The 25,915-nt window shown below is 45.5% G+C and overlaps 1 protein-coding gene across 1 annotated transcript in view; it reads left to right on the top strand.

The window, feature by feature from the left end:
• The window catches only part of thada (THADA armadillo repeat containing), a 94,366-nt gene that overhangs the window by 22,641 nt on the left and 45,810 nt on the right, over nt 1–25,915 (top strand). The window contains exons 23-28 of the mRNA XM_041947015.1: nt 4,821–4,953; nt 7,977–8,099; nt 9,950–10,072; nt 10,264–10,355; nt 16,525–16,614; nt 20,544–20,675. Of these exons, the coding sequence (XP_041802949.1) occupies nt 4,821–4,953; nt 7,977–8,099; nt 9,950–10,072; nt 10,264–10,355; nt 16,525–16,614; nt 20,544–20,675 (693 nt within the window). The remainder of the gene's footprint in view (nt 1–4,820; nt 4,954–7,976; nt 8,100–9,949; nt 10,073–10,263; nt 10,356–16,524; nt 16,615–20,543; nt 20,676–25,915) is intronic.

Raw genomic sequence — 25,915 nt, 5'->3', positions numbered from 1 at the left:
GGTATTGAGTCCATGCTGCGGCAAAGTTTTTCTGGTGGTCTGGCCAGTGGCCAAAGACCAAGGCAGAATCTCTCTGGAGGCTGGTGGCAAAGGCTGAACCTCCGTTGAGACCAGCGGTGAGGGCGGAACCCCTCTGGAGGCCGGCGGCGAGGGCGGAACCCCTCTGGAGGCCGGCGGCGAGGGCGGAACCCCTCTGGAGGCCGGCGGCGAGGGCGAAACTTCCGTTGAGGCCAGCAGTAAGGGCGGAACCCCTCTGGAGGCCGGCGGCGAGGTCGAAACCTCCGTTGAGGCCGGCGGCGAGGGTGGAACCCCTCTGGAGGCCGGCGGCGAGGGCGGAACCCCTCTGGAGGCCGGCGGCGAGGGCGGAACCTCCATTGAGTCCAGCTGCGAGGGCGGAACCCCTCTGGAGGCCGGTGACGACCAACAAGGTTGGAAGCTGGCGATGAGGCCGCAGGACAGGAGACCGGCAGCGGGGCAGCAGGACAGGAGGCCGGCAACATAGCAGCCGGACAGGGGACCGGCGACATGGCAACAGGACAGGGAGCCGGCGACATGGCAACAGGACAGAGGACCGGCGACATGGCAGCCGGACAGGGAGCCGGCAACATGGCAGCAGGACAGGGAGCCGGCAACATGGCAACAGGACAGGGAGCCGGCAACATGGCAACAGGACAGGGGGCCGGCAACATGGCAGCCGGACAGGGAGCCGGCAACATGGCAGCCGGACAGGGGGCCGGCAACATGGCAAGAGGACAGAGGGCCGGCAACATGGCAGCCGGACAGGGGGCCGGCGACATGGCAGCCGGACAGGGGGCCGGCAACATGGCAGCCGGACAGGGAGCCGGCAACATGGCAGCCGGACAGGGAGCCGGCAACATGGCAGCAGGACAGGGAGCCGGCAACATGGCAACAGGACAGGGAGCCGGCAACATGGCAACAGGACAGGGGGCCGGCAACATGGCAGCCGGACAGGGAGCCGGCAACATGGCAGCCGGACAGGGGGCCGGCAACATGGCAAGAGGACAGAGGGCCGGCAACATGGCAGCCGGACAGGGAGCCGGCAACATGGCAACAGGACAGAGGGCCGGCAACATGGCAACAGGACAGAGGGCCGGCAACATGGCAACAGGACAGAGGGCCGGCAACATGGCAACAGGACAGAGGGCCGGCAACATGGCAACAGGACAGGGAGCCGGCAGCAAGGAGGACTGTAATCCTGCTCGAGGTGGTCGCTGCAGCTCCGGTTCAGAAGGCTGCGGCGGCGGCAGCAACTCGAGGTCAGAAGGTGGCGGCGGCAGCAGCAGCGGCGGCCGCGCCAGCTCGGGCGGCCGCGGCAACAGCAGCAGCAGCAGCTTGAGGACAGGAAGCAGCGGCAGCACCAGCAGCTCGAGGTCAGGGGGCGGCAGCTCAGGTTCAGGAGACGGCAGCATCAGCTGCTCGAGGTCAGGAGGCGGCGGCAGCGGCGGCAGCAGCAGCTCGAGGTCAGGAGGCGGCGGCAGCGGCAGCTCGAGGTCAGGAGGCGGCGGCGGCAACCCAGGAGGCGACAGCAGCTGCTCTGGCGGCAGCACCAGCTCAGACGGCGGCGGCAGCAATGGCTCCGGCGGCAGCACCAGCTCAGACGGCGGCGACAGCAGCAACGGCTCTGGCGGTTCTGGAACTGGCGGCGGCGGCAACAGCAGCAGCTCTGGCAGCAGCGGCGACGGCGGCTCTGTCGGCAGCAGCGGCTCCGGCGGCAGCACCAGCTCAGACGGCGGCGACAGCAGCAACGGCTCTGGCGGCTCTGGAACTGGCGGCGGCGGCAACAGCAGCAGCTCTGGCAGCAGCGGCGACGGCGGCTCTGTCGGCAGCAGCGGCGACGGCGGCAGCACCAGCTCAGACGGCGGCGACAGCAGCAACGGCTCTGGCGGCTCTGGAACTGGCGGCGGCGGCAGCTCTGGCGGCGGCAGCTCTGGCGGCAGCAGCGGCTCCGGCGGCAGCACCAGCTCAGACGGCGGCGACAGCAGCAACGGCTCTGGCGGCTCTGGAACTGGTGGCGGCGGCAGCTCTGGCGGCAGCAGCGGCTCCGGCAGCAGCACCAGCTCAGACGGCGGCGACAGCAGCAACGGCTCTGGCAGCACTGGAACTGGTGACGGCGGCGGCAGCAGCGGCGGCAGTGGCACCGACGACGAGGACAGCTTGGAGACTGGAGGCAGCTTGGGCACAGGAGGCGATGAGAGGCTAGCAGGCTGGCTAGCCGACACCTTCAGTCGTCGGGATCTCCGCTTCCTCCTTGAAGGTGCTGGCTGGGTTGCGGGGGGTGAGGGCAACTCAGGCACTGGAGACGACGGGGGGCTAGCAGGCTGGCTAGCCGACACCTTCCGTCGTCGGGATCTCCGCTTCCTCCGTGCAGGAGGGTCGGGAATCGGCGGAAATCCCCAGAATCTGGCACCTGGGATATAGTCCTCATCAGAGCTGTAGAGGGGGTCAGCTCTGTACAAGACCTGAGGCGGGCGGTTCTTCCCCGAGGAGGATCTTTGGAAAACCACCGGAGGTCCCCAGTATGGAACATCCAGGAGGTCATCTAAGTCTAACTCAGAGTCGGACGAGAAACTTATGTCCGCTGGGTTCATACTGGTCGGGTCGTTCTGTCAGGAAGTGGGGACTTAGGGAAACTATGAGGGGAACTATGAAGGAAACTATGGGTGGAACCCAGATGCAGACACAACAGGGAACATAGACTAACACGCAACACCGGGAACGAACACACATGTACACAAGACACAATGGAGCTGGGGACAAGACTAAGGCAACACAACACTCACTAACACACAAGGCAAGACTATGGACAATACAATAAAAGGGAAAACTCAATCAGGACAAGAACACAGACAAACCAAGGAATACGCTAGATTCAAATTAAATGAATTTATTAACACAAAGCTAACTCAACAAAACCCAAATCTCTGGGAAAACACAAGAACTAACTTGGAACAAGACAACTTAGGACACTGACGAGACTAGCAACTGATGTTAACATAAAACATGGCACGACTAAGACAATGCAAGAGACACACATACATGAACATGGCACAATGACAACACTACGGTTACAAAACTAGCAAACCAAAAACGCTCCTGAAGGAGGAAAACTCAAAGGGCTATGAAACGGAGGAATAGGAATCTAAATAACAAAAGAGAACAGAAAATCGCTCTTAAACGAGGAGAATAAATCGGCTATGCTATAACTATGACGAGAAAACCGAAACCAAATATAACGTTACCAACAAATATCACTATGGAAGGAACAGGGCATGGAAAACTGATGAGTAATGACTAATGACTAAACTAATGAGAGAAACACAGACAACACTAAAGACAGGGACCCTACATAAATCAAGACAAGATCAAAGACAAGAAAAAGGCAAAAAAAAACTTATTAGAACTGTGGACAATAAAAGACAAAGATGATACAAGGAACAACTCAGACCTGAACAGAAACACGGGCATCAACAAAGGAAACGCAACAAGAAACACTTACACGAAACATGACAAACACTTACTAAGGGACTATGGCTTGAACTATGACTGTGAGAACGTAGACAGCAAGGTTACACAGACAACACTAAAGAAACATGCATACTCAGACTATAAGAACAACAAGAGACAATGACAAAACTAGAACCAAACTTACATGGAACACGATGCGGACATGACAAGGAATCACACGACAAACACTTACTATGGGTGCTAAAGCAAGGGCAATAACTGTGGCAAGGGGACAAGGTAAGGTAACGCTGACGACGACCCGACAAGGACAAAGGGGAAGACACGGACTTAAATACACTAGGGAGGAACACTAATGAGACACAAGTGAAACACATCAGACAATCACACAGGAGGGAAAACACAGGAAGTAAAGTAACACAAAGACACATGACATGAACCTTCAAAATAAAACAGGAAGTAACCAAAACCAGGCAAAGACAGGACACAATGGGAAACTTAACCAATGTTCAAACACAATGTGGCAAGACCATACAAAAACTCTTACATAAAATGTGGCATGACTAAGGACTAAGACATTAAGAATACACAGAGTAGAACACAGAAATGAACATGAACAAAGAAGACACTAAACAAAACCCGGCGTGCATGGCACGGGTCATGACAACTCTGTCCTTCACATTGGATTGTTTTAATTTGTCCTCCCCGCTCCACTGGCTCTTGTTAAACAGCTGCTCCTTACAGAACAGGGCACAGCGGTTTCTTGTGGGTGTGGGTGTGAGTTTGCCAGACCTGCTTCAGATCATATTCTTAGCATTTGTTTGAAAATGCTCAGAGTACCAGATGCCACACAGCGCAGTGTAAATGTATCACAGTTGAGAGCAGGTATTTCCTTTCTAATATCAGTCACTTTAAAGTAAGTACATATAAGTCCACATTAGTAGGTTTTTTAAGTCTTGATCTTAAGGAAAGAAATATGATACATTTCTGGTTGTTTGCTGTGACCAAATCACATCCATAGTGTGAATGAGGTGATTGATCATGATTTTTCACTTTGTTGGAAGCCCCTCAGACACTACTACACTACATTAAATACACTTAATTCATGCACGGGTGTGCTTTCTAGTTTTTAGCTGCTCGTGTGTCTAAAGTAACTTAATGTACTTGTGTATGAAAATATTAAAAATGGTATTAAATAAATAAATATGTAACGTGGCATTTCATAGTGATTCTTCTGCTTTGTGTGGTTGATATTGCAAGTTTTTGTATAATTACTCATTCAGAAAGGCAAAGTCAAAGGGTTTAGACCCCTGTCATTTACTCTCTGTGTGTCTCAGGAGTGGAAGTCAGGCCCTGCAGCAGCTTCCGGCCCGCTGGCTGTCTGAGGTTCTCCAAGAGGTCAAATCCAGTGACCCGTCGTCTAAGCTGTGTGCCACACGACGCAGCGCTGGAATACCTTTCTACATCCAGGTGTGTAAGCTTGGCTTTCAAAATTTAAACATAACCACCAAGATAAAAGTATCAAAAGGGTGCTTGCTTGTTTCAGTCTCGATGCTGACTCGCACTTTTGATTTCAAGTGGTGGGAAGGGGATGTTTTAATGGAAACACTTCAGAAGGCAGAAGATGCAGACTTCTGTCAGTAAACAGCACATTCCTCTGATGGAGTGTGTGGTGGAGTGTTGGTCACATTGGTTTACTCCATTAGTGAATCTGACCCTCTCTGGACACAGTCATCCTCTGTGGTTTGTGGTCCTTTGGTGCTACTTAAGACACGCTTTGTGAAAGAGACTTTTCCACTATCATACCTGACACTAGACTATCGGCAGAAGGGATTATTTTATGGTAGTTTTTTCGTTGTTGCTGCTTTATGTAAATTCTGCTGTAATTTGCTGGATTTAGGTCAATTGAAATATGTGACTGCAATTTTCAGTGAGAGCTCTGATGATCAGAAATGAGGAGAAAAATACAAATGCTAATCCACCTGAACTGTAACACAAGGCCACGTGACAAACGATGATTAAAATGATATGAAATGTATTGCATGGATTTAATGAGGGAAAGGTTCAGTGATAAAAAACCCTGTGCATGCGTCCATGCTTGTGTGTTTGCGTGCGTGTGTGCGTTACGTGTGCGCGTACGTGCATGCGTACGTGCATGCTTTCTTGTGTTCCTGTTTATCCCTAAAAGTAGTGCAATCAGCAGTTCTTGGCATGCCACTGGACCACTCATGCTGGAAGAACATTGAGTTTCTTAATCCATCTGTCTTTTTTACTCAGTGACTCACATAAACACTCATCACACACACAAACGTGCACACAGGCACACACACACACACACACATGCACACACACTGTCCTCTGGTTGACCCCTCTTGGTAGTCACCAGTCCCACACACCTCTAACAATGTGTTGTAATCTCTGACTAACCTGCCTTAACACTTGACTGACTCGGTCTGTTATTCAGCCACAGCTCGCCTCCCCACTTCCTCTGATTACCGATATTAAAAGTAGACGTGACAGAGTTCATGTTTTATCATAGCAGTAATTTCGGAGTGGGGTTGCTCGTTCTTGTGGTTATGGGTGCGAGGCGCATGGCTGCACTTCTGACATCACTGACTCTCCTCTGTTTTTCATGTGCTTCTATGCCAGGCACGTGTCCTGTCTAAAAAAACATCTGACATCTTTTAACTAACTGAGTTTAACCAGCTTTGATTCTTAATTTTCATTTTGAAATTAGCTTCAAACTAAATTCCAGGTTTCAAAAGTCTCAAGTTTGACTTTCTGAAACTGACATTCATGGCAGTGATGTTCTGTTATTTATGGGAATTATCCACATGCCTACCTGAAGTTACCTTTGGGATGAAAAGATATGACAGCTCAAGATGAAGATATAGTAAACTGAGGGAAGAAAGGAAGAGTGGTAAGACAGACCAGAGCATAATAGAAAACAAATATGGATGACTTGAGGATGAGGAGAGATGGAGAGACGGAAAAGATAAAGGAGAAAGCGGGAGAGTACGGGAGAGCCCGGCAGAGTGGAGGAAGTCTCGGGAGAAGCAGAACTCGACACCTTGGCAGAGCTTTGGGCTGCATTCCTTCACACAGAAAGACAGAGTCAGATCCGGGAAGGCTGGCTCCTGCGCTCGCCTCATGCTGGTCTGAACCGACCTGGGACAGACTTCACAGGGTTCACTTATGAACCGAGGGAGTTCCGAAGAGCCAGACTGTGCCTCCTCCTTCTCCTCCTCCTCATCCTCCTCTCCTCCCTACCTCCATCCTCCATCTCTCCATTTGTCCCGGGCCTAACTCTTAACCATAACCCAGGCCAGACACACAGCTGGCTCCCATCAGCTCCCACAGTAAGATAACTTCTCTCTCACACAGCAACCAGTTGCTGTCACCTCCTGGCTCCCACATTCCCAACTCCCACTCCTGGCACGTCCAAATGATGTCTCTGTATGTGATAGAATACCACTATATACAGTCATGGGCATAATTTACTTTAGATCTACTGCTGGGATTTTACAACAAAACAAATAAAAGGTAACTGAATGAAATAGATTGTTTGATGTGAACACTAATCTAAACCACGGAACAGGGTTGCAGCAGTATACCAGTTGTTGTCATCATACCATGCACATTTGCTTATCTACGGTATTTAATTCTACCATATCAGTGTTAGAAACATTAGAAAAAAAATGTATTAAGTTTCATGTCTGTCAGGACAAGATATTTGGTGAAACTGTAAACGAAGCATTTGTTCAGCACTCCAAAAATCAATAAAAAATTCTGTTTCCACCCTTTAAGGATGATATAACTGACAATAATAATAATAATAATAATAATAATAATAATAATAATTTTGTAAAACCGGGCCATGACACTGTGAACTGAGATTTTCTGGGACAATTATTGTACTGTGATGATCTCATCTACTGACTGGACAGTGGTTCATGTGGCCTGTCTGAGTGCAGGGATAAATGCATCAGTTGCCTGTATTTGCTAATGTACGCCGCACAGTGTGTTGCTTGCTGTTGACATGTAGCACATGTAGCAGCTTCTTGTTTGTTATTTTGATCAAATAGTGTTTTGACTATTTTTTTAGAATATACTGAAAGGACAGTAACATGGCATTATTTTGTTGTAGTTTTTAAGGTCTGATTAAATTTCATATGAACTTCAAATAACAGCATGACAGCGTTTGACCATCAGGCTAAATATATTTGGCCTCAATAATGAGAAACTGTGCAAATGTACGTATTCTTCTAATATGAATATCAGGAGTAGTTGTGCAGTTGTAGTTCAAGTACAGTGTACCTGCTGCATTGATTTTGATCCTTCATGAGTCCAAAAGCTAAATCAGAGTACTCTCAGAGAAAAAGATCAAAGTCAGATGGAGACACAGTAATAATGGTTTTATCTCAGACACTGACCTGTTCTGTTCTGCCAAATGCATTTCACTTCTGTTTTCTGTTTGTTTTTTTGATCCGCAGGCTCTGCTCTCCTCTGAGCCCAAGTCATCCAGTTGCAGCCTGTTGAAAATGACCATGAGAGAGCTGATCGCTTTGGCCATGCCCTCTGCTAACAGGAACACTGACAGCTCCACCATCCCTCAGGTTTGACCACCCTGTAGCTTCATGCATGAGTCCTGCAGAGCATACGGAAAGTTTTCAGACCCTTTAAAGTTTTCCACATTTTATTATGTTTCAGGCTCATCTGAGAATGTATTCAATTCATTTTCTCATCAATCTACACACAGTACTCCATCAAGATATAGCAACACAGAGTGTTTTGTAAATTTATTAAATATAAAAGAATGAAATATCCCTTATATACATAAGTATTAAGACCCTTCACTCAGTTCTTAGTTAAAGCAGCTTTGGCAGAAATGACAGCCTCAACTCTTCTTGGAAAGGATCCTACAAACCTTTCTTCTGGAAGTTTCTCCCATTCTTCTCAGCAGAATCGTTCGAGCTCAGCCAGGTGGGGTCAGGAGCAATGGAGCACAGCCATTTTCAGATCTGTCCAGAGATGCTTTATTGGGTTCAGGTCTGGACTGTGGTTTGGCCACTTCAGGACTTTTACAGAGTTCTCCCGAAGCCACTACTGCGTTTTCTTGGCGGTTTACTTTAAGTCATTGTGTTGTTGAAATGTAAACCTTTGCCCCAGGGTGAGACCCTGAGCACTCTGGAGAAGATTTTCATAAAGATTGCTCTGTTTTTCTGCACCTGTATTCCCCTCTATCCTGACCAGTCTTCCAGTCCCTGCAGCAGAACAGCACGATGCTGCCACCACCATGTTGGACTGCAGGGTTTCCTCCATGCACCATTGGGAAAAGTGGTCTCAGAGTTCAATCTTGGTTTCATCAGACCAGACGATTTTGCTTCTCATGATCTGAGAGTCGTTCAGATGCATGCTGTCATGCCTCTGTTAGTGAGGAATGGTTGTTGGCTACTTGGTCACCCGTCTCATCAAGGCCCATCATCCCTGATTGCTGTTTGGCAGCGCAGACAGATCTAAACAGACTGTTGGTGATTCTTTTTGAATGATGGAGGCTACTGTGGCACTTTCAGTGCTGCAGAAATGTTCTTGTATCCTTCCTCAGATCTGTCTCAGAAGTCTACAGACAACCTTGTCAACCTCATGTCTTATTTTTCACTCTGACATATACCATCCGCTGTGAGATCTTCCTGTATATAGACAGGTTTGTGCCTCTCTCAGTGATGTCCAGTGATTTCATTTAGGCACAGGTGCACTCCAATCAGAGGCCACTGATAGAAGCAGGATGTGCCAGAGCTCAGTTCCAAGTGCCATAAATGGTCTGAATACTCATGTAAATACGATTCAGTCCTTTATTTTTAATAAATTTAAACACTCTCTTTAAACACAAAACTTTTTTTTAGCTCTGCCATTGACATTTTTTGTGTGTGGAAGGAATTTCATCTATTTTTAGATGAATCTGAATCATAGCAAACTTAACAGGGTCTGAAAACTTTCTGAACTCCCTGTATGTTTGGTCAGATCTTACCTGGGAGAGCTGTTTTCTGAATACACTGAAGTGGTATCATCGGGAGTGCTGCTGAGACTGATGCCATAGGACATATGCTTGACTTTCATCTCTAATGCACTTTGACCTCCCTTAAAGTTTGTTTAATTTGTTCTGCAGCCAAGTAGCATAGAAGCCAGGTGAGCAATTTCGTGTCAAATGGAGTCAGAAAGTAGAAAGTCAGTGAAGAATTGATTGATTCTGAAATGAAACAAACTGCATCATATCCATCATATGAGTGGTGGATGGCAGTGAGGAGGCCAGCTCTAGAAGTTACACCAGGACTGAACGGCAGCCATAATTCTCTTCCGAGCGATCTTGTTAGTATTGTTGATGAATATGTCATCAGCTTTACTGTGTCATGAATCCTCCAGGAGATTGTGCGGAGTGGTTAAATATTATGTGCTTGCCTCACCACAGGTCCATGCTCTGAACATCCTCAGGGCTCTGTACAGGGACACTCGTCTGGGGGAAAACATCATCCCCTTCGTCTCAGATGGAATGCAGGCTGCCGTCCTGGGCTTCACCTCTCCTGTTTGGGCCGTGAGTTTTTACTTCTGTTTGTCTCCAGCCCATAAAGCTGACACAGGGAGATTCTGCAACATCTGATAGTGTTGAACAAGTTATTGTAGTAATTTCTCTTCCAGTGATACACACGTTTGCTCTGTTGTCACACATACACACCCTCTCTCTGTGTCTTCCATCCTCCTTCACTCTCTGTCTTTGTGTCTCAGGTGAGGAACTCGTCCACTCTTCTCTTCAGCACTCTGATCACAAGAATCTTTGGAGTGAAGAAAGGGAAGGACGAGCACTCGAAAAAGAACAGGTCTGCTGCTTCTCCCTCTCTAACACAACTCAACCAGTTCAAGTTCTGCCATGTGCATCGGTGCTGAATGAAATGCTTACATTTGAGTGAGGGAAGAATAAATCAGCGGTTATCAGACGTGTACGTGCAAATAAGGTCTCAAAGTCATAATTGCTGATGCAGAAACGTTCTCTGCATCAAGCAAATGTGGCATTTTAAATTCCTTATAACAATTAAGAGGTAATTCCACTTTCCAGTACAGTTTCAGAGGAAAAGATGCATGTCACCTTGTACTTGACGGTATTTATTTTGAACTGTGAGCCAGACTGTGTTGCTCAGAATGTAATAAATCTATATTGTTGTGCTACAGCAATAGTCAGCAGTGTTACAAGGAAGCAAGCTTGAATTTAGAATAAACATCTAGAGTACTTGCAATCAAAGTAAAAGCAGTGTGTGTATAAACAGTGGCTGTTTCCCACCACCGGGGGGTGCTGTTGAAGCACCACTCTGGCTGAAATGCTGGTTTCACTCCACTCTCACCCATAGCTGATTATTGCTTGTGGAGATGCAGGTCTCTGCTGCTGTACCAGCAATAACGACAGGACAGGAGGGAAAGAAAAATGGGCAGTTTCACATTTAATAAATAAAACAGAAGCACACAGTATCAATGTGTTATTATTGCTCTGTGAGAACTCTTGTGACCATCTGGCCAGTGCTGTATTGTACCTGCTGTCACACCTGTGGGCTGTAGTTGAAAAAGCCCCGAGTACAGTACAGCAACATTTGTTGCAAATGTGTGCCATCAAAAGTACAATTACAAACAAAGAGCTACACGTGTGGTCTTACGAGGGCTGGAGCCGTTCACCAATGACACATCTGTGAACAATATGATCTGGATTACAAAAATGTACTTTGTCACGCAATTTGGGAATGTTGCCGTCAGGGTGGAAACATGAACGGAAACAGCATTTGAACCATAGAGTGATGCTGGTTATGATGATATTAATTCAATAATCATGCCAGAGATTAAACTTTTAATAATAGGCTCATAGATAATTATGTTTGTCGATACAGTAAATCACTGTCAGTTTGACTCTGGTGGCTGTTTGAATCGGATCGTTATGATTTTAGCCAGAATAAGGACAGGTGATGAGCAGGACTCACCCTCTATTGGCCACACAAGTTTTTTATTTTGGGAAAAAATGTTACCTGAAATTCCACAGTCAGCACACAGGTGAAGATATCCTTACAGCTTTTCAGGGCAAATGAGATCAGATGATGTCTGTAATAATCATTTCCTTCGAGGAGCTGTCAGTTGGTGGATGTCTCATTTCAGTGCGTGAAATGTTTATATGATCGTCCGCCACCGTCACACTCCCAGTCAAAGTGAGTTTGAGCTGATGATGAATCAGTATAAAAGTTTAACTGTCTCCAGCTTAGTTGGAAGGTTATCAGTTGTTTGTTCTGCTTTGCTGTCAAGGACTGTTTGAAAAATTGTGGATTGTTTTTGACGTTTCTGGAAAAGAGTCTTAAATTCTAACAAGCTCCCATTACCTTGTCAAACAACCATCCAAGTGTTTGGAAACCTTGATAGTGAGGATGATGGCAGACCTGGGTCAAGTGTTTTTTCCATATATATTTTATGATTTGTTGTATCCAGCTGAGGTGCAAGTTGGATGCTGCAACAGGTTTTACAGAATTATATAATCAAAGGAAAATATTTGATGCTGTAGCTGGCAAATCTTTAAAAAAGCATGCCTTCTTTGCTGGTATCTCACAGTGGAGTCTTTCCTTTGTTCTTTTATTTCTCTTTAGCCTTGCTATCAACCTCTGCATGGCAACAAAAGGAAAGCCTGCTAAACATCGGCATGCTAGTATTGTCACTGTGAACATGTTAGCATGCTAACAGTAGCGTTTAGCTCAAAGAACAAATGTGCCTATAATTAGAGCCTCAGAGAGCTATTAGCATGGCTGTAGACTCTTACTCTGCTTAAACCTGTCACTTCATTGCTGCTCTGCAGTGTAAATATGCAGAGTGGCCTTGCACAGCTTGTAGTATGTACAACCCTGCTGGAACTGATGCAGATATCATCTAGTATTCAGAGCATATTAAAACAAACATGAACAATAACGTGCTCGCACTGTTCGGCTGGAGGACTACATGATAGTTGTATTGAGGTCTATATTGAGCTCAGAAATGATTTGTAACCCCGCAGATAATCCAGGCTAAAGTTTCACAGGGCTTTGGGCCCTGCTCTATCTGGTTCCCTCTGCTGTGTTTCTATTGGCTGCTTCTCTGAAGGCCTCTGAACACTCTTAACCAAGCCAAGGCTGCTGCTGTTTATCTTGTCTGTTTTCAGTCTGCTGTCCCTCCCTTCGTATAGCTCTCAGTTATCGCCCCCTCCTCTTGTCTGCTGCTTTCTTTCTTATTATTTCTATGTGGGGTGACTTTTATACGCACGTGGGAGAGTGTGTGGGCTGTGATTAATGGGAAATAGAAGAACGGCCGAGAGAAGAAAAAACATTTCAACTCTAACTTGTATTTAGTGTGATTTTTGGATCAGAGTTTTGGTCAGTCACCATGCCAGTGAATGTCACTGTATTGATCTGAAACTGGTACCGAGCTGTGCGTGTGTGAGCAAGAAAGCTGCAACTCATTTATAGATGTGTCTTTGGGAGTTTGTCTTTTCCACAGTCGGTTGAATGTCTGGTCTCTGTTATTACCGTGATTTTACGGTTGTGATCTCTGGCAGCAGAAAATGCACTGTGACAGCTTGTCCACTCTAATATTTGGCTGCATGTGTGTAAGGACCTCTTGGTCCATTGTAGCTGGAGCATAAACACATTTGCCTCTCACACAAACCAGTTTATTTACAGCATTGTGTGTGTTTGTGTGTACGGGAAGACTGAGCTTCTTGCCGTCTGTGGGAATCTCAGCCGTGTATTTTACATCGTTACTTGAATGGAGACGTATTGTTTGCTTGCGGATCATCGTTCGACTAAGCCCGGACTCGGGCTTCTCCGCTCTGTGACTGTGCATTCACGTTGATCCGATATCGTTGCTGAGATAAATGCAACTGTAAACAAAGCTGACAGAGCGAAGAGTGCTCTCTGCATTCCAACCAAAGCCTCCATCCAGCTTCATCTCCAGCGTGGGTCAACTCCTCTCTTTGCACTGCATGTGCTCTTATACGTACATCCAAGAATGTTACTCTGAGGGAAAGCTACACACTCTTAACTCTGATATAGTCGTTGCAACTTATAGATTGATGTTTTTCCAAACAGCCTTCATCAGCCCTCCTGAAGCCTTTCCAAACATCAACCTTGATAAGTTATTAAATTTTATTTTATTGTAAATGCATTGGAGCTATAAGCGCTGGGCTCTCCCATTCTACTTTTTGATGTCTCTCCCTCACTTTTTCTTTTACTGATGTGCTTTTGAGCACGGTCGTAAATATTTCTCTTCAGAGAGCAGGGGAGTTCATAAGGTGCCTCAGCAGGACTGCTTGTACAACCTGTTGTCAGTGGTGTACAAAGTGTCTGGAGCTTCTACGACTACAACACAACATTGAAAAAATACTCAGTAATCAACACAAGTAAAAGTCCTGCAAATCCTGCTGAAGAACAAGTGCAGAAGAGAAATGTACTGATGTAAAGTGGAAAAGCAGAGCCTCCAACTGGTATATTGTTCTGTATTAAATGTTAATACTGATGCATCAGCAAGGAAGCAGCAGGGGTTGAAGGAGTTGCTCCTCTTCGAATGGTCACAAGACATATTTTGGAGTTGTGAGGTGATAGACTGGAGGGAAAAAAAGAAAAAAACATTCTGCTTTACAAACTTGTATTCAGTTTCCAGACTTTTCTCTTCTCTAACCTCTTTTGGCCTTTGAACAATTAGAACAGTAAACCTATCTGAGACAAACAGAGGAGAAATGTCTCTTTGGTATAACTGCAAATAACTCAGACATCAGAAATGTGTGCTTGACTAGTAACGCTCAAGTAAAGCACACACACCTCAAAACTGTACTCGAGTATACACACTCCCTTTCCTCTGCTACCTATTATATAACATCTTGTGTGTGCACTCTGTAATCACACTGTGTGCCATTTGCCTTAAAGGTAATGTAGTTGATGCGAGTGTGCGCATACAGCTGTGAGCCCACGAACATGAGCAGGCCTTTCGCTTACACCTCCTCCTCTCCTCTCCTTACCCCTTTTACCCCATCTAATCTGCTCCGACACAACCTCTGACCTTTGTCCTCCGGGCAGCACAGTCCTGTCAGACTGAGAGGCTCTCATTAGAGAGAGCAGAGGAGGGCGGAGCAAACACACACACACACACACACACACACACACACACACACGCACACACACACACACACACTCTTCAGACATCACTCCTGTATTTGCACACTTTCAGATTTTTATTTAGCTTCGACTACTTTTACACTTGTTTCCTTGTGCAGGGAGTACATTCAGTTATCCTCACTCTTTATCTGTGTGTGTATGTGTGTGTTTGTGTGTGTGTGTGTCAGGTCACAAGAGGTGAGGAGTGTGTCATATCCAGGTTGAAAGAGGTTTTAAAAACTACACACATGACTCACTTTCCTACCATGACAGTGCCTGCTGCTAACTTGAACCAGGTCCAGTGTGTGTGTGTGTGTGTGTGTGTGTATTTTTGTGCGTTAGTCCAGAATCAGTGGCAGTCGTGACTGAAGCAGTATGAGATCTCTCCAGGCTTGTGATCATGTGTTTGGCAGACCAGACCTCTTTCCTTTAGGAGCGACTTGATTTAGGCGGGCAGAGTTAAATAAAAACTTTATTGGCTCTGAGGCTGAATGGCGGTTGCTGCAGCAAGACCGCCAGCGTTAAATATAAAGCTTGCCATTTTATTGACAGTTGTGTATGTGCGCGAGTGAGCGAATGCATCAGCACAGACACACACGTGACCGTGGCACATGGCGCAGCATATGCGCATATACACTCAGATGGAGGTGTTTGTTTCTAGCTGTAGCTGCGTTAGCAAACATACAGACTGCGTTCGTGTGTTTGGAGAGTATCTGACACATTTCCATCTCTTATCAGAACTTCACAACATTTGAATACTCTTCATCATTTCCCCTCGCCTGCTTCTTGCTGTGTCTGGTTGCCAGAGTATTTGGCAAATATTAATTTGAATTTGAATATGAGTGATCAGGTAATTGAACATTTTGTTAATGAAAATCCTGCATTGCAAACTAGGGTGGGAAAAGTGGGATCTATTGTTTTTGAAAACTGACCCAGACCAGAGGCTGTGAATCAGGATGTCACAACCTCCATTGATTTTCACCGTTCTTCCTTTCATCTGTGTTTTGCAAGTGTCCATTTTTATGGAAACAATATGAAATGCAGTGCTCGTTTTACAGCCGGATCTTTTTACAAACAGTGACTTATTTACCCACAGTAGTGGCGAGGCTGTAGGGAGGGCAGCATCAGTCTGGCGGATGGTCAGTTGGCCGATCCACTTGTCCAGACTGAACTATCTCGGCAACTATTGGATGCATGAAATTTTGTCCAGAGGACGAATCCTGAGGAATTTGGTGATCCTCTGACTTTTTATCTCGTTGAGCTGTGAGGGTGACATTTGTGCTTTTTGATGAAATGCCTTGAATAGAATACATTATTATGCAATTTGGACATTCATGCTCACCTCGTGCTGAACTGTAATAAATTTGGTGATCGTCTGACTTTTCATGTAGCGCCATCATCAGGTTTACATTTTAATTTCTCCTGTTCTGTGGTTTTTGGACCAAATACCTACTTAATACTAAAAGACTAAATTCATTCCCATCACCCTCAGCCTTATGTTGTGTTTATTGCTAATTAGCAAACGTTATCACACCAAGATGGTAAACATTGTAAACATTATACCTGCTTAACAACAGTATGTTGGCACGATGACGTTAGCATTCAGCTCAAACCACCGCTGTGCCTAAGTCAGGCCTCACAGAGCTACTAGCTAGGCTGTATACTTAGTCTAGTTAAAAATAATTCTTTAAGATGAAGTGGAATGTATGGAACCACCACCACTACTCTATACTTCGGAGACGGCCTGCTTAAGAATCCTCATTTCCCTTGGTTTACCCTCTAAGTGCCGTTATTACTGTTAGAAATTCATGCTCTCTCCGTCTCTCTCTGTCTCTCCCCTCAGGATGACGGGCCGAGAGTTTTTCACTCGTTTTCCAGCCCTCTATCCGTTCCTGCTGAACCAGCTGGAGGAGGCTGCGGCCACGGTGGAAAGGTGAGGCGGTCCTCCTTAATCCACCATCAGCACACTGCACATTCAGCCCATGCCATAGCTTTTAACACTTCTCGATGCCATTATAGCTTTAATTTTACTCACATTCAAGCTGTAAGAGACATGTTTTTTTGTTTTTTTAAGATGATAGGGCAGCTGTGCTATGGTCTCTAAAGCAGCATTGCCCTAGATTGAATTCTTGTGTGGGCCTTTGTTCATTTGCTCAACTGTGACAGACTGTTTGCATAAAGCATAAGACTTTACAACCTAATAAAGCAAATGTCTTGTCAAGATTTAGTTTTTTTTTTTTTTGCAGTGGGGAGTTGAGTCTACTGAGGTTCATTGGCCTTATCATTTTTAGTTCAGCCCCAACTCCCTTTTTAAAAGCATTTGAGTCGTCCAACAGCTCCCCAGGCGGCCTTATCTTAATATGGATCCAATTAATCGAATGCTTTTTCAGACTGGCTCTTTCACAATTTGACCCTTGTTAAAACATCAGCAAATTTCCCACGGAACCAGATCTAGGCTTTCTCACTTCCCACATCATCTCTGTGTATCGCGCCACCCAAACAGCCCGACCACACCGCACTGTTGCAATACTCAGCAGGACAGAAGGAAAAGAGAGCTGCCGTTAGTGGTTTTAGAGTCTCGTGGAATTTACAGTACAAGTGCATTCTGGAAATAGGTCACTGTATACGAAGCATTCTAGAAATAAGGTTTGGAACTATGCATATACATTATGTACTACGTAATCCATCGTTCCTCCACAAACAAATACTGTGAAGAAGGAGAGTGAATGGAAAACAATCCTGCACCCACAGCCAAGTGATCAAAAAAACAGACAGTATTTGAAGAAGCCAAATCCATAAAAGTCCACACAGAGCAAAGACGAAGAAAAGGAAACAGTGATGTACGTGCAGATAGGCCACATGTGAGCTCTCTGCTGCTCCTCAGGCAGCATTCTGTGCTGAGGCATGTAAAGAAAGTGAGCTTCTAAAGTGTTGGCTGTCTGCACTTCATGTTACAGCCTGGATGAGCTTTGGACTTGATTTTTAAAGTCTGGATGCAGACCTGAAATACAGTATTAATGGTGGATTTCTTCAATGGCGGGCCAGTATACAACCTGTGTTTTAGTCTAAAAAACAACACTTTATTGTCTTTGGATGAATTCTATTTATTGATTTTTCAACACTCTTCAATTATACCTAACCTCACCCTTTCCACCTCTGGACCAGTATTTCGAATGACATCGTCCCCTTTACCTCGGCTCACTAACCCTCTGGCTGGGACGGGCAGTCCTCCAGTCGCACTGTGTATATGCACCTGCTGCTGTTTTTGGCCACTTTTTAGATAACATTTTTGACATGAAAGCACTGGAGCACACAGCTCAGAAGCCTGGCTTCTTAGTGATGAACTGTTGGTGCTTTTTATATGGTCTGTAGATTCATACATTTCAAATTACTAATCTTATTATGTCAGTGTAGTGAAATTAAATTTGATTATCTCTGAAACTATTTCCAAATTTTAAACTGCTCTTATCAGCCACTGCCTTCACTTCCAAGAAAAACAGTTTTCATATCTTATTCCAAGTACTTTTCTCTAATTCTTTAAACAAAACTGATCATTTATTTGCCTGGGAGCTAAATAAGTGCTAAGCTAAAGCTTTAGTGTCCTTTGGCTGGCTGTGCGTCTCTGCTGCTGTGCCGCTTTCACTACTCTCTAAATGAAGAGTAAAAATACTTAAGGTCAGTGTTCTGTTTCCACCCTCTTTAAAACAAAAATGACTCTTTCTTCACACATCCGGGTGCTGGAGATTATTGAGGAGTTCAGGGAGAGAGGACATTCATGGAAGACCTCAAGGTGGAAGTTTGGAGTGCCATTTAATGCCACTTGGTCTCGTTTTCATCCTGTCAAGTGTTTCTGCCTCCAGCTGTGTCGCAACAAGGCCTAATATGTTTGCAATTGCCCTCTATTTGCCCCCCTCCTGGCTCTCTGACATCACATCCTGTCCCGTTGTGCTTGACTAAACCGTGACTCTAAACACATTGGACTGGTTACTAATTGAGCTGCTATTACTTTTCCCATCTCGCAGATGTGTGGCGCTCCCAGCGGACGGTTGTGCTTGTGTGTGTTGTTGAATGAAGTAATGAAAAGCACAAGTTGTTTTCGCAGGGGGTCTGTTGTTCTGCCTCCATCCTATGAGATCCTCACGACTAATGACAGGGCCCGAAGGACACTTTGCCCTCCTGACACACACACTCATAAAAGCAGACTGGCCTTATGTTTTCACTGTACAGACTGCTGAAGTGACACTGCTAACGTTTGAGTGGTGTTATTAACCGAGATGCAGTGAAAATCCTTCTCCAGCAGATAGAAAACTCTCTAAAGGTTTGAGGAGTTCAATCCCGCTCCACTCGCCCCTCAAAGAGCTGGACTTTGGCAGCAGGACGAGAAGAGAAGAGAGAAACTGTTCTGAAGGCAAAGCGTGGTCACTCTCCATACTAGACACCTGATATTCAAGCATTTTCTTCATTTTCCCCGTGCTGCCGCTTGAGTTCTTGTCTGCTTCTCCATTTTCCTCCCTCCCTCCTCCACTGCGAGCGTGTCAGAGTGAAACTGTGAAACCGCTGGCAGAGACGGTCAGTTTCCATTCTGACTCAGTTGGCAGTGATGAGATTTGGATGGAGGAAAAGAGGGAGGTGAAAAGCTCAGCTCAAGGACGGATGAGGAGATGACTGTATTGGAGTGTGGGTGGCTTTAGATGTGCAGTGTGTATTGAAGAGCCAGAGGAATTAAGGCTTATTTTAGTTTGGAATATTCATTATATATGGTTCTCATGTGTCAGCCTTATTGCTGTTTAATCCCGATTTTTAAAAAAATTGGACAACACACCAGAATTGCCACCAGACTATTAGCTTCTCTTACACTGCTTTAGCTACATCATATCAATGAAAACAACAACAATGACTTTAAGGGAATATTTTGACATGGTGGGAAATACACTCACTTTCTTTCTAGGTAAATGAGAAGATCATTATCTCTCTCACATCTGTACACTACATGTGAAGCCAGAGCTAGGTGAGGTTAGCTTAGCATGGTGTAAAAACTAGAACTGAGGCTAGGTACTTCACATAACTTCAAGTACAATCACAGCTTGTCATTTTTATCATTTTGTGATTAAACTAACAAGATATAACATGTTCATTTGTGAGCTTTAGATGTGCTGGTAAGCGAGCCTTATTTTATCTTTGGATAATAGATAGTGGCTGAGAGATTCACATACTTGTCTCCTCCCAGTCACATACAACAGCCCTTCACTTAGTTGAGTTTATTTATGCTGTACAGTATCTTAATGGACTCCACAGGCCTGCATCAGCGATGGTGCCTGACCAAAGCCGTGCTCTAAAAAGACATCAGTGTGCTCGCGCTGAGGAGAGTCCAAAAGTGTGCGCCATGATCCCAGTTTGTGTGATTTATCACGCCTCGCCCCTCTTTATGACGGCAGGCTTTTCACCCCGTCCGCGAGTGTGGCCGTTCAGAACAGCTATAAACACCTTTGCCTTCAGACATGTTCGGACTACACTCCTGAGGTTGTTTGAAGCATACTGAACACTTAAGAAGGCAAGGAAAGCTCCCCCGAAAACCCTGTTATAATAAGAGTCTATGAGAAACCTCAGAGCTAACAGGAAGAGAAATCCAAGAGTCCAATATTATATGGTGTCATTATATATTATGAACATATGCAAGTTTAATGAAATGGGCCAAAAAAAGCTACACCATCATCATATAGACCCTCCAACCCCTACATCTACACCACAGTTATCGTTGATCTAATGGCTGCTGTGTGCGTTATGCACCGCTGTCACCTGCACATTTCAGGTGACATCCATGTTGCTTTGTTAGCAGCTGACCAGCTGTTTGTGTCTGTTTAGTGACAGTGGTCAGGTGAAGCTTCACCCCAGTCTGTTCTTGCTGCTGCTGGTGCTCAGTCGACTCTACCCGTCTCCCATGGATGGATCATCGTCGCCTCTGGGACTCGCTCCTTTCATGCCCTTCATCATTAGGTGGGTGTCAGTGCTACACACAAACACACACACGTTATTTTTATTCAGTACTATTCATCTTTTAAATCTCTTTCTTCCATCATAAAAGAGTTGAAGTAACCTTGAACAGGAATTCCCTCCCCCCAGCTGCTTCAGGAGGCTGCTCAGTGACCCGCGGTGTGCGAATGGGTAGAAAGCTGTGCCTGTGAGCTGCTCCTCCCTTGTGTCATCGCTGTCTATGAGAATGTGTTTCCAGTGAGCTCGAATGCTGATATATAGGTTAAAAAGAAACATTAGCATGGGGAATGTTCTATCAAATAGAAGAGGGTCGCACACCTGCTCTCTCAGCCGTGATAAACCTCTCAAGCAACGTTTCTCTGAACCAGAACTCATTCTAAGTATAGAACAGTCACCAAGACAAAACATCTGCAGTCTGAGCGCCTGTGTGTGTGTGTGTATGTGTGTGTGTGTGCGTGTGCGTGTGTGTGTTCTTTTGCTTTGTTTACACAGGTGCTTCTGCATTTCTTTATATGAATGTCTTGCATCGTTTCTTTGCTGTTTTTTTCCGTTACACTCACCAAAGTCCAGCTTGTGTATTACCAGTTAGGAAAATGGCTCAAAATAAGAAACTTTTTGTATAGTTACCTTTTCTGATTTTGTGTCCCTGCACGCTAAGACAAAACACCTGTGTAGATGGAGTTGGCGTCTCTGTTTTGCTGCTTGTGCTGTCTTGCGCCGTAGCGGTTGATTAGATTGTGACTGGTTTTATCTGGACTCCTCTCACTGTTTACTGGGGAGTAAACCTTCCAGGCGAATGGGAAACTGTGGTTACAGCCTTCATTTTTTACATTCCTGAGATGCACAAAGCTACAAATATTACTGGTGCATGTTCGCCTGCTGCACCTGCAAATAGAACTGAAGCTCGTACCTCTTACACACGTTTGTGTTACTGTTCTTGTGAGGACCTTCATTGATTTAACACATTCCTTATCCACAAACTTGAACCTTTACCATCACAACCACAGGCCCGCTGTCAGCCTAACTCCTAACCCTTCAGCAGCCCCTTTGAAAAGGGACTGTTTGCTCCAGAGGTCTGAAAACCCAAATAGTTTTAATGAAGAGAAACACACACATACACTACATATCTATCTCTACTATAAGTTGTACTATTGTACAGTTGTTTGTACACTATTAAATGGAAGTTTACTGTTTTTGCAATGTGCTTTGCAAATGTGTAGATAATAAAACCATGGAAGTCGAGGTCAGAATCACAGTCGGCTTTATTGGCTGAGTATGCATGCACATAAAAGGAACTTGACTCTGGTTTTTCATTGCTCTCAATGTATCAGCGTAGGAATCCAGGCGATGGGGCAGCAAAACACTATTACGGAGACTGAAGCTCTGTTTCGGAGGTGTTGCTTGCTAGCATGACCTGGCATGCCAGCTAACACAGCTGGTCATGTTTTGTGGATGGAAAGCTGGCAAAGGGGGAGATAATGTGATCTTCGTCACATGTTGCGCTCTCCCGGTGCAACAGGCGCTCTCAGGTGAACAGAAGAGGAGACACCCTTCCCCAAGACGTCAAACAAATCACATCGTGCGTCCAGACAAGCCTTGACAGGGTAAAATATGAATATAGTCCAAGCTGTACAGTGTTATGCATGAAGGAGAAATCACTTCCACTTCCACTGTTTGTAGTGTCGCTGAGTAGAAAGTGTAAATTGCACTTAGAGGAGGTAGTCGACAGAGCTAAGTGCAGTAAATGTTACAGCTGGAGGGGAGGAATTGTGTGCTGTAAGTCAGAGTTGTGTGTTTGTGTGTGTGTGTGTGTCTCAGAGTTTGTTTGTGTGTGTTTGGGAGGAGATGGTTGGGGGTGGTTAGACTAAGACCTTGAGGTTGGAATGCTCTCCTTATGGTTTAGATAACAGCACTTGAGTGTGGGTTATTTTTCATCCGTGTGTCTCACTGAACGTGTGTTGGTAGCGGGTGAATGTTGGCAGTGACGGGTGATCCATCAGTGCAGTGTTTTGGTGGGCTTGGTCAGGACATATTGTCTGGGGATTTGGTTGTTGTTAGGATGGGAAACCTGACATGTTTGCCTCCTGCTTCATTACAGCTGACTGAACATATTACATTGTTGAACAGCTTCTCAACTGTTTAGCAATATCAACATAATGATTGTTTCACAAGATATTTGTAGACACTCTGGCGGCACCAGGGATGACAATGTTAGACTAAACTGTGCGCTCCTTTAATCTGAATGTGTTTATCCTTAGAGTCGCTTTCAGTCACAGTTATTTAACAATCACTTCTGTTTTCCATTTAATCTCTTCAGATATGATTACCTACTACAGTATTTGTTATTTAAAACTGGCAAATCTTCTGCCTCTTTAGACAGATGGGAGCCCAAACCTATTTTGTTTTTCCAGATTTACGATAATGTTGTTTATCAAAATCACATCGATGTAATTTATTGTATTAGTTGTTATCTTATGCTGAGCAATACAGAGCTGTTACTGTACTAAATGTGTATAAACAGGCAGGTGTCATCATCATCAGAGTGTTTTGGAAAGCTACCCAGTCGAACCGTGCTCTAATGTTTCCATGTATAACCTTTTATGATGCTGTTAATTAAAAGCGGGGAGGGTTTCTCTTATTTGGGCTCCACTGTCAGTCAGACCGCTGAGTTCATCCTGGTCAGAAGGTGGCAAATGGAAAGTGGGGTCGCAGAGTGGCAGGGCTGTAAACACGGACAGTTACCATTTGGAGCTGCAAATGTGCAAAGTTGCAACGTGCAGCCTGAAATCTGTCGTTGATGGACTGATGCACTTTTTACGGTAACAAGTCAGTAGCTTAGTGAAATCTTGAGATGATTCCTTTAAGAAGCCATCTGTTGTGGATGCGGTTAACAGGTCAATAACTTGACGGCTGCCTCGCTGGCTGACTCTGACTGTCAGAGAAGGTATGCTGCGCACACATCCACCCAAATGAAGCCCACATGTTGGAAATGTTAAATATAGCCCAGCTCTAATTTCTTTGGCTCCAGCCGTGCTTCTCTTCACCAAGCCCCCATCCCCCACCTCATCTTCCCCGGGCGTGTGTGGACGTGTCTGATGAGTTTGACGACTGTCACCCCCTCCTCCTCCTCCTCCTCTTCCCTCGTCTCTCCATACTATCTGACCCGCTACCTCCATGGATTAAATGTAGCTTAGCTCCTCTTCTGTTGACAGCACGGAGCATGGTGCCTAATAATTCTCCTGCCCCTATCCCTCCATCACACCACACAGCGTTTTATCTTTATCTTTATACCCTCCCACCTCCGAGATGTTTAGACATTCCTTCGCTGCCCGGCCTCGGCATGCGTCACACCTGCCCGGATAATAACGAGGAGAATGATGATAATGACGACAAAGAGGGGGAGGATGATGAGGGTGAAGCACATTTATTTTAATAATTAATGGCTGCTTCAATCCAGCCTTTAACTTCTTTATATCGCATGAACAGTTTGTCTTACCTCTCCTCATGTCTCTCTTTCAGCTTCTATCTTTTCCCCTCTCCCTCCCTCTGTCTCTGCGTTCATGATAGCGATTTATATCCTGTGATATCCAGTCCAGGCATCTCTCCTCGCCCTCCCTACCTCACTCACTCCCTTTCCTTTCCTTCCCTTTCTAGTCCTCACTCCCTTGTATCTCATTTCTTTTGAAAGTGCCCGGCAATGCCTGTAAACCATAGTGAGGCTGCTTACCTTATGAACAGAAATTAAACAGTTCTGGTAGATTCATTGTTAGCTAAACATTCCCCATTTTTCAGCTTCTCCAGTGTGAGCATTTGTCCTTTTGTCTTTTTTTATTTAATTCTAACCTGAATATATTTGGGTTTTGGACTTTTTGTTGAACACAAGCGATTTGAAGATACCACATTGGCTTCTTGGAAATTCTGATGGGGATTTATTGCTCTTTTCTGACATTTCACTGTCCAAACAATTAGATAAAATGATAGACAGATTAATCAATAATGAACATAATCAGTATATTATTGTTTCACACATAGGCAGTCTGCATGGACGGGCTGTGGTCATGTAATTTTGTGGATTTAATCAGATTTTATACTACCACTTGGGGTGCCAAACTCCAGACTCCAGGTTGAATGTGTTCAGACAGCTACAGCTCATCCATATGAATGAGAGCACCTTCCTAATGTGCACTAACTACATTGTTCAGTGACAGTTTGTTGCTTGGGCTTGTTTGGCCAACATGCTACAGTCTCTGTGGAGGAAATCATTCCCCCAGTTTCCCCACAATGAGGCCCAGATGAGTCTCGTCCATGCCAGTCGACAGTCTGCTCTGACCCCACAGGGGACGGCCCCGTTTCTAAAATTACACCCTTCCAAACTGTCATTTCCTTTTACAAAAGTGTCTCAATGGGACAAATTAGCACAGATAGTTAACATATGGGCCCCAAATGGGTGCTGGGAGGCGTGGAAAGAGAGGAATGGATTTTAGTCATTAGATGTGTGTGAGTGTGAGAAATAGAGAGAGAGTGAGAGAGAGAGACGCTTGTGCACATAAATTCGCGTGTGCAGGCGCGTAGAGTTCAGGAATGCAAACTGCTGTCTGTGTTTGATACAGGGTCTTTGGTTGTCTGTCTGGCTGTAGGTGGGTGTGTGTGTGTGTGTGTGTGTGAGAGGGAGGCATGCTCACAGCAGGTGGAAGAGCATTTGTTGACAGTTGACTTGTTGCACAGCCCCCTCTTTGTTTAAATCCATGTTGATTTCAAGCCCTCTGTCTTGCAGCAGTCAGGCTAGAAGGAGACATTTTTCGACAAATTATTGTCAGTGCTTCCAGAAAACTGTGTCTCAACATAGACTGCACACAGCTGTACGTTGTCTTCACACGTATCTCGCCCTCGCTCATACCAAAGCCGAAAAAGTGAGCTTCCTTTTCATCTCTGCATACCGTTGCAGTGATGGATCGGTGTTTCTCGTTTCTCTGGAACCGCCGGCTGAATTTTCCACAGTGGAGCTGAGCTGCTTGTTTGGCGTCCACAGCCGGCCTTAGTGCCGTCACAGGCCCTATAAACACCCTGCGACAGACACACACCTTTCATTCTCCTCTGACTGCTGTCCTGCATGCGTGTGTGTGGGCGTTTGTTGGCGGTGCTCCCATGTGACTGTACAGTATGTTTGTATTTAATATATACTCTCTATACATGTGTAAGACCCATTTGTTGCCCTGAGACATTCAGGGAGTGGATATTTCTTT

This window comes from Chelmon rostratus, chromosome 11 (genome assembly GCF_017976325.1).
Source record: "Chelmon rostratus isolate fCheRos1 chromosome 11, fCheRos1.pri, whole genome shotgun sequence".
NCBI classification, from domain to species: domain Eukaryota; kingdom Metazoa; phylum Chordata; class Actinopteri; order Chaetodontiformes; family Chaetodontidae; genus Chelmon; species Chelmon rostratus.
Note: the sequence above shows the minus strand (reverse complement) of the source record. Positions and strands in the feature narration are given on the sequence as shown.